The following is a 9,599-nucleotide window of genomic DNA, read 5'->3' on the forward strand; positions in this document are numbered from 1 at the left end:
CACTAGTCCTCCCCAAGAGTTTAGAGACTTAGCTGTGGAGTGGTCATCCTGCTGGAAGCAGACTCCCTATCATGTCAAGCAGACATGGAGTACTCTACCAAAGGGCGGGATCGGATGGGTGTCCAAAGTGAAAACAGTGAAACAATATCTGCAGTTCTTGTTTTTGAATCAAATGAATTATGAGTGAATCTGTTTTTCTCTCTATGCAATCAGGTTTTAAATATCATTACAATTACAGTCTCCTAACAGAAAAGGAACATTGTGTTAATGTAGGTCTGCTAAACTACCCATCATTTTGGTTCGTCAGCTGAATCTTTTGTAATGAATTATGCTTCTGACTCAGAAAACAACTAAAATAATAAATGTACTTTTTTTTTGTTCCTTTTCATTTTCTGTCATTTCATGCTCCGTCCTTTTGAACCTTGCAGGTGTTCAACCCTCGGGCAATTCCTGTACTTTTTAAAGTTTACAGCTGACACACCTATGAGAAACATGCAAGCATGTGACAGTTAGAGGCTCAGAGCATTAATGCGGCACAGAAGTGAAACAGTTGCTTAATATGCAGCCATGGAAGGGGTGGGATTTACTTTGTAAAAGCACAAAAAGCCTGATAGCCCCTGTTTTAGCTTCCAGTCTGAGAAGGTTAAGCTGACTCCATGCAGTCATGAGTCCATTAACTTCGTCAGGAATGAAACTGCTATTTCTAACAGTGCTTTTCTTGGTGAGTCCAAATAATCTAATTGCTCGTTACTTTAACTTTGATCAACTATGACTCTCTGCACTCTGAGATTAATGGTTTATTTCTCAACAGACGAGACTTTCCAGATTAAACTCCTCATATCAAAAATGCTAAATGCTCTTTTCTTGTTTGCTCAATTTAAAGTCAAACAAACCTGTTCTCTCATATTAAAAAGAATGTATCCTATCAGTCAGTCAAAAACGTTTGGAAAATCAGTAAACATGTCTTGAAATAGCTGTATTTACTTTCAATATGAGAAGGAAAATAAGATGATCTGACAATGGAATTACCATTTTTACCCTTAAAATAAGATATTAAGATATTATTCACTTGAAATTAGAGACTGCAGTTTATGTTCTCTTATTTTAGACATACAATGTCTTGTTTCAATGGCAAAAAAAAAAATGCTCTAATTTAAGAGAAAGTGACTGATTTAGATTTTTTTTTTTTGCAGTGCAATCACAATCCTCTGAAACAGTTCTGTAAGCGCCATCTGTATGCAGAAACTTCTTCTAAAGAAGCGCGATAACCATTCAGCGATAAAGTCCCAGGACTTAAGCCAAGTTTTGTCTGTCCCTACAGAGCATTCGGCTCAGAACCTCTGCAGGATTCACAAGCAGCACTAGAATCTAAAATGCATAGGAGCTCAGATCTGATTTACAGAATATGCAGCTTTTTATGTGGGTGGGATTGGATCTAACATTAATTAAAAACATTTATTGAACCATAGAAATTATGAATACTAGCTCTATGTGTTCTGCTGCAGACAGTTTTTCTTCGTTTTGTGCTGCAGGCTGTTGGTTTAGGAAGCCTTTCTTTCTCTTCTTTGACTCTGATGGATTAATGTCGTTGTTGGTATTCGGCTTCCAAAGAAAATCACAAAAAGGGTGAAACATAAAGCATGTCTGACTGATTCTAACTTTCTCTGTGCTTCCTGTTTGCTTTAAAAAAGACCAAACATGGACTCTACCTCAATGCATCTGCAACACTCAGCAAATTATCTGTTAAACAGAATCTGAGACTCCATTTGGTTCCTGAAGGGTTTTTGTTTCATTGGCTGTTTTATTTTGCTTGTTCTTGTATGCATTCTCTGATCATTTCTAAACTACTGTGTTGAGAAATGACATTTTTTAAAATTTAATATATGTGACTGTGCCTTTTATTGAATGTTTTAAATGTGGACCCCAGGAAGACTAGCTGTTTGCCATGGCAACAGCTAATGGGGATCCTTATTCAAAATGTTGGTGTATATGTTTAACAAAAGTGGATAAAACTGTTGGTACCCTTCATTTAATTAAAAACCAACCATGGTCACAGAATAATCTGAGCAGTGAGCTGCCATTGTGTGGTGCCCAGGGAGCAGTGTGGGGTTAAGGGTCTTGCTCAGGGACCCAGAGTGGCAGTGGGGGATCAAACTCACAACCTGAGGATTCAAAGTCCTATGCCCTAACCACTAGGCTGCCACTCCCTTTGAAGTTTATAAAAGTGTTAATAAGAAATATAATTTTATGAAAACAAACAGATGAAAGTCAGATGTTGCTTTTTAACTATGCTTGATTATTTAAAAAACAGACCTGTTTAGAAATGATGGTTCCCTGAACTTCATCTTTAGTTCCCAGCCTTCAGAGTCAATCTCTGCCATGATTGGTTTCTGTTCCTGTCAATCAGTCCTCTGCTCCGCCCAGCAGCTATTCTGCTCCACTCCTCATCCAGGAGTCTCAGGCTGCCTTTCCTGTTTCAGCTCCTTCCATAGATGCTGATGATAAATGAGGAAGTTATGTCCCCTAAAAAGCAGTTGCGCCTCGGGACTTCCCCACCGGTTCTTTTCCTGGGAGCAAGTTATTTACTACTGTTAACTCAAACTGGGTAAAACCATATAAAAAGCACAATAAAACAGGAATAAAAAAGTAACAAAGTTTATTCCAGATCAGGTTGTTACAGGACAGAGAAAAATGCTTGGAGCTTGCACAGCTGTGGGCTCAAAAATCACGTCCGCGAGCGTCCAGCAAAGATTGAGCCCCGAACAAGGTCATCTCCTGCTTCTTATAGCTCATGAGTCTATGTGTTGCATCATGTGGATGTTTAGCTGTCCGTATCAGAAACTGACACACCATCCATGTCTTGAACTTCATGCAGCTTGCCTCTATGCCTCAGGGTTACAGATAGCTCTCCTCTATCAGACCGGCTCCAAGATGTGCCCATATCCTCTGTATTCTTAAAGACACGAAGGCTGTCCTGATTAGATGACCTCCGTACACACAGTGACATCCACAATGTGAAGGAAGGCCTTCTACTCTGTCTAATCTGGCTAACAGAATAACAATGCACATCATGTATAAAGAATAAACCTAACACTGAGTATGATGAAGCTCTGGGGGCCCCTTCAGAACAGTCCAGTGTTTTCCCAGCTGTTCTCGGCTGTTTCTGTGTTTTGGCTCCTTATCCTGATGAAGACCCATGAGCTGCTTTTGAGACCAACCTTTCTGACCCTGCAGCACATTTCTCTCTACAATAGTCTGCAGATTGCATTGGATCCTGCAGAGATTCAGATGAAGCAAAGCAGCCCAGAGCATAACAGAGCCTCCTCCATGTCTCACAGTAGGGCAGCAATCTTTTCTTGATCTGTAGACATGGAGCTGATGGTTTGTCAGGTCTAAGCACCTAAAACCTCATACATACATACATACATACAGGGAAAGAAAGAAAGCACAGAGACAATTAATTCAGTTACTTGCGAGGAGAATATGAAGGAGACTGCAGAGTTTATAAATCTCCAACCCACTCTGCAGTCTTCAGCTTTCTCCTTGCCATTTATTGAAGAAAATGGGATGTCCCTAATTACACAAGCTGAGGTTTAACTAAAGGGAAAGGGGGAAACAAAAGGATCTTACTTTAAACCTCAGCACATATGTTAAAACAAAGCATGTGGTTGTTTTACAATTGAATTATTCCAAGAACACATGTTTAGAAGAAACATGTGATAGAGGCTTTTCAGGTCTCTTTTACAACCCAGCATGGGATAGAGGATGTTCAGGCCTCCTTCACAACCCATCCGTTGCAACCCATCTGGAACAATCTTAAGCAAGAGTTAATAAAAGATGAATCACACATTATACATCATAATAGTTCATTAGAACACAACCCATGAAACACAAAGAAAGTAAGAGTATAAATAAAATATTTCTAACATGGTTGTAGGTAAAAAGCTCCATGTTTGTCTCCTCTGTCTGTAGGATGTTCTCCCAGAAGCTTTGTGGCTTGTTAACATGTAGTTTGGTGAATTCCAGTCTGTATTTTTATGGTTTTGTTATCAATGGTTCCCTCTTTGGCGTCTCCCATTAAATCCACAACAATGATGATAATGATGTTCCTGCAGCTCCTTTGATCTCTTTAGTAGCTTTTCTGGGTTATTTTGTTTCCGTTCCTATTATCGTCTCTCTAGATTCATCATTAATTTTCCTCCCGCAGCCGAGTCCTTTCTAATCTCCTGAGACAACTGTTTCCATGGTTCCCTCTGGTCCATGTTGAGTGTGGTACGCACCGTGTCACCAAACAGCCCAGTGACTAGCTGTAACCCTATAGAGGCCCACTGACTGATTACTATATGGTGGGAACCTGTGATGCTGATTAGTGGATGTAATGTGTCCCTTTGATCACATTATTTTCAGTCTTTTCTAGAGGAACCATCTTTTTAGTCCAGGTCTGTTTCAGGAGTTTATTTTTTTTATAATGTTATTAAAGCTTGGCTGGGAAGCAATGTCTGACTTTCGTTAACATATTTTCATAGATTATTTTTTGACAGGGTCAAGTTATTTTGATGACCATAGTTGCTTTTTTTCATTTAACAAAAGCAATCAACTTTTTGACCACCTGGTCATGGTCTTCCCCCAAAACTAAAAGGGGTGAGTCTATTTCAAAATGAGGGGGTGACCCTGTTACATAATCTGCAGCATCAGCAGTACGATCAGAGCTCTCAAAAAAGTTCAAAATCAATCCACTGGACTTTGTTTCCAAGTTTGAAGACGTTTCTCTTCCATCCAGGAAGATTTTTCAATTCAAAATGTCAGAAATAGCGTTTAGTTCCAGGTTTTATCCAGCAGCCCAACAAAGCCTTGTTTATGTTCAGAAAACATGCAAATAGAAACGGATGAACGGGTCCCCCCCTTTGGAATGGGGGTCATTTGGCTTCTTTGTTGGCCTGCAATGCCCCATACCTGTCTATGTCTCTGAAAGGGGGGTCGTTAGAGGGAATAGTTGGCCTGCAATGCCCCATACCTGTCTATGTCTCTGAAAGGGGGGTAATTAAAGGGAATAGTTGGCCTGGCTGAATAGGCGTGGTCCACTTTACTGTAAATGGGTTGGGGCTGCGATAATAGCGGGAAGGAATCATCTCTATCGCTGCACTGTAGGTTTTTGAAGTCTGAAATCTGAGTCCCCCCCCTCTGCATACACAAAAAGCAGACACCATTCTGCTCAGATTGGGTCTGGGAGTTTGGGAGGCTTTGTTGGGCTGCTGGATAAAACCTGGAACTCAACGCTATTTCTGACATTTTGAAATGAAAAAGCTTGCTGGATGAAAGAGAAACGTCTTCAAACTTGGAAACAAAGTCCAGTGGATTGATTTAACTTTTTTGGAATGACTCTGACCTGGATGACTGAGAATCATCAGCACCATCAGAGCTGCTGTAAGATTAGCTGATGATGATGAGCTACATGACTACATCAACATTTTATAATAAATGCTGCTAAATGTGATCACATCCATGGACCAATTACAGTATTTTAAAATATCATTCTTACATTTTGTTCCAGTTTTTCCAAAATGTAACATTTCCTCTCAGAGCCGTCAAGTAACAAAGTTCAATTACTTTGTTACCTTAAGTAGAAATATTGGCTATCTATGCTTTACAGAAGTAATTATTTTTCAGACTACTTTTTACTCCTTACATTTTAAAAATATTCTTGTTACTTTTGTTTCATTCAAGCTCCTTTTTTATTATGGCCTTATGGTCTTAAAAAAAACATCAAAAATAATTAGTATCATCCAGACAATGAATTTCTTTGTGGTTGGACACGGCGCTGCCCCAACTTGTTGCTCACCACATACCAAAATTTTACAGCAGCACAGCATGCCGTTTAGTGATGATGAAAAAATCTGTGAAAAGAAAACATTTCAAAGCTGTTTCTTTGGTTACAGACTATCTGTATTTTTTTTACTTTACATTGTAATGTTAAAGTAATGCTGATTAAAATATGTTTTAATTCATTCAGAATTTTAAAGTCTAACCATAGAAACTCATTTAGGTTTTTCATTACGTGGTGATTTTTTTTTTAATACAGGCACTTTAACTCTGTTTGGTATTCTATCATATTCACCGGTTGGATAGTCTCTGAACCATCAATGGTTTCTTCTTTCTAATCAGGCTCATTTGTCAGGTTTAAGTTACAGCAACCTTTAAAGAGTTAATAAACAGCTTTTATTAAACGAACTTTCCTTTTTTTTTTGCATAGTGTTGGATTTTGATATTGAATGTTTTTATTGTCTGTAGGCAAAAAAAACCCATCATTATTAATAGACATAAAGACTAAATTAATCTAAATAATGCCTTTATAAATAAATGTTTTAATAATATTCTAACTATAAGGAGAGTGTAAAAATGAGCCAAAGGTTTTTTCATTTCAAAGATATTGTACTAATCTCAACAATGGAATTTCTGTTTCAGGTGATTGTGAGTGTTGATGCAGAAGAGAAGAAAACTAAAACACTGAAGAGAACCAAAAGGAATTGGATCCTTCCTCCTGCTAAATTGATGGAGAACACTGATTACAGCCATTTGAAGTACATTGCAAAGGTCATTTACTTCACTTCCACATCATTTAAAAGTCACTATGGGGTCAAAAAGCAAAGGGAAACTTTTAACCTAAAAAAAAAAAAAGCTTTCAAAAAAAAAGTTGTACCGTCATAATTAAGCAATTACAGATCAAAGGAAGGTTAAAAAAGGTTTATTGAAAAATAAGGAACAGCAGACAGGTGATCAGGGTAGGGAGTCCCGGTTCCGCAATAGAAGAGTGGAAGAGTAGTTAGTGCTTCGGGGGATCTAGTAACAGATCAGTTGATGAGTTGATTTGGATGAGGAAGCTTACAGTTTCAGTAGTGAAAGACAGAGGGTGATCAGGCAGGTGGCAGATCTGAGGAGTTTTCAGGTGAGTGTTTGCAGGAGTGCAGGACCCAGAGCTGCAATGTCAGGACCCCGGCTGCAGACCTACACTGTCTGGACCCAGACCTGCACTGTCAGGACCTAGACCTGCATTATCAGGACCCTGGCTGTAGACCTACACTGTCAGGACCCAGACCTGCACTGTCAGGACCTAGACCTGCACTACCTGGACCCAGACCTGCACTGTCAGGGCCCAGATATTTACTGTCAGGACCCTGGCTGAAGACCTAAACTGTCTGGACCCAGAGCTGCACTGTTAGGACCTGGCTGCAGACCTGCACTGTCAGGACCTAGACCTGCACTATCAGGATCTAGTGCTGCACTGGCAGGATGCAGAGCTGCACTGTCAGGAACCCGAGCTGCACTGCTAGGACCCTGGCTACAGACCTACACTGTCAGGACCCAGAGCTGCACTGTCAGGAACTAGACCTGCACTGTCATGATGCAGAGCTGCATTGTCAGGAACCCGAGCTGCACTGCCAGGACCCTGGCTGCAGACCTACACTGTCAGGACCCAGACCTGCACTGTCAGGACCNTGGCTGCAGACCTACACTGTCAGGACCCAGACCTGCACTGTCAGGACCCTGAATGCAGACCTACACTGTCTGGACCCAGACCTGCACTGGAAGGGCCTAGAGCTGCACTGTCATGCACTGCGGATATTTCTTACATTGTGGGAAAACCTCCTTCAGATAACATCAGATAAAGATGTCTGATCCTCCTCAGCTGACTCCTCTAGAGGAGAAGCAGCTCTACTCTGAGTCTCTCTCTGATGACCCAGCTCTCCTCTCTCTAAGGGAGAGCCCAGCCTCTCTGCAGAGGAAGCTTTGATCCAGGATCTGGTTCTTTGGGTCCTGATCCAGATTAATGACCATAGGTGAGGGGAGGAACGTAGACTGACCGTTAAATCAAAGCTTTGCCTTTTTTCTCTTAGCTCTCTGAACCACAGCAGATGGAGCAGTGTCTGCATTAGAGAAGGAGCACCGATCCATCTATGGATCTCCACCTCCATTCTATCCTAACTTGCTTGGCCCTCAAACCGTCCGGCGCCTCCAGACGGGGAAGCAGGGCTTTAATAACACTGTTTTCATTGGAAGCAGGGAGCTCGTTGAGGATCTCCTCAACCTGGTTGATGTATCCTCCCTGGGGGAGGCAGAGTTGGTGGTCTCCGCGCCAGACCCGTTCACCATCACCCAGACTGAAGTCAAAGAGGTGGTCAAAAAATTTCATGTTGGCGGGACTTCAGGGATTGATGTCTCATAGATTCTTTTCTCTGAAACAGTCCTGGATGAGAGAAGGCAGACTGTGATTTGGCCGAGGTTTTTTTAGAAGGTGCAGCCTTTTACTGCGCCAGAGAGGTCACATTTAATGGACTCCAGCTGTGGATCCCGTCTCCTCTGAGAGCTGCCATGAACCTGCTGGGAATTAGTCTATTTATTTATCTCTAGGTAGTTCAGTCTTTGATCCAACATAGTGGGCCAATCCAAGGTGATACAGTAATAAATAAAACTCTTCTCTCTGAGAAGGATATTTGAAATATGTTGTCTGTTTTGGTTTTAGATTCGGTCCGACAACAATGATCGTGGAAAGCCGGAATATTCCCTGAAAGGACCCGGAGTTAATGAACCACCTTACGGATTATTTAAGGTGGACCAACAAACCGGATTCATAACAATCACTAGAAAGGTGGACAGGGAACAATACCCGTACTTCAACGTGAGTAGAACGATGTAAAACAATTCAATTCACTTTATTTATTTAGCACTAATTCACAACACGTCATCTCAGGTCGCATTTCAGAGACAATTCAATCAGATCATCCAGGCAGTTTCTATCGAAGGAAAACCAGCTGATTCATCCAGTCATTGACTAATGATGTAGACAGGGGATATTGGATTGACTCTACAGCAATCCCTCAAAACAAGCATGAATGCAGCAACATCCCCTCAGGTCTATGGTTCCTGAATTTCAGCCGGAATAAAAATAGATTAGGTTCGAGTATTAATGTCAGTTAGCTCGTAAAATATATTTACGTATGATATTCATTATAAGTGTTTTGCTTTAAGCATCAACTTAAGCAAAGAAGTTAAAGCTCTAGACATTTATCACTGACCTAAAATTGATGATTAGTTGAATTGGAGTTTGATTAACGAGTTTATTTAATTGTGAACTAAAAGTACTAAATCATTATTTCCAACATGAATAATGAATAATGCATGACTGGTCCTGGAGTTGATCACTGGGCTGGATAGTCAAAGCCTGATTCTGTCCCTGATTCTTCCTATTTCTGCAGCTCACTGGAATGGCGAGATTCCCTGATGGGGATCTGGCAGAGGACGAAAATATTCCCTTGAGAGTAGAGATACTGGACCAAAATGATAACGATCCCATATTCGTTACGCATAGAGGCAATGTCAGCGAGGGCAGCGAGAAAGGTACTTCTGTTGATTCACTTTTATGCACCGTTAGATAATAGCCTAAAGTACATCCATCATCCATCATCCATCCTTCCATCCATCCATCATTCATCCATCCATCCATCATCCATCCTTCCATCCATCCTTCCATCCATCCATCATCCATCCATCATCCATCCTTCCATCCATCCATCATCCATCCATCCATCCATCATCCATCCATC

At 40.9% G+C, this 9,599-nt stretch overlaps 1 protein-coding gene across 1 annotated transcript in view; it reads left to right on the top strand.

Moving 5' to 3' along the window:
- Window positions 1–584: 584 nt before the first annotated feature.
- The window catches only part of LOC107104244 (desmoglein-2-like), a 25,787-nt gene continuing 16,772 nt past the window's right edge, over window positions 585–9,599 (top strand). Inside the window, exons 1-4 of the mRNA XM_015404206.1 lie at window positions 585–721; window positions 6,463–6,591; window positions 8,519–8,674; window positions 9,252–9,393. Of these exons, the coding sequence (XP_015259692.1) occupies window positions 665–721; window positions 6,463–6,591; window positions 8,519–8,674; window positions 9,252–9,393 (484 nt within the window). The 5' untranslated portion in view covers window positions 585–664. The remainder of the gene's footprint in view (window positions 722–6,462; window positions 6,592–8,518; window positions 8,675–9,251; window positions 9,394–9,599) is intronic.

This window comes from Cyprinodon variegatus, unplaced genomic scaffold (assembly GCF_000732505.1).
Source record: "Cyprinodon variegatus isolate N-32 unplaced genomic scaffold, C_variegatus-1.0 Scaffold1665, whole genome shotgun sequence".
In the NCBI taxonomy this organism is placed as follows: Eukaryota; Metazoa; Chordata; class Actinopteri; order Cyprinodontiformes; family Cyprinodontidae; genus Cyprinodon; species Cyprinodon variegatus.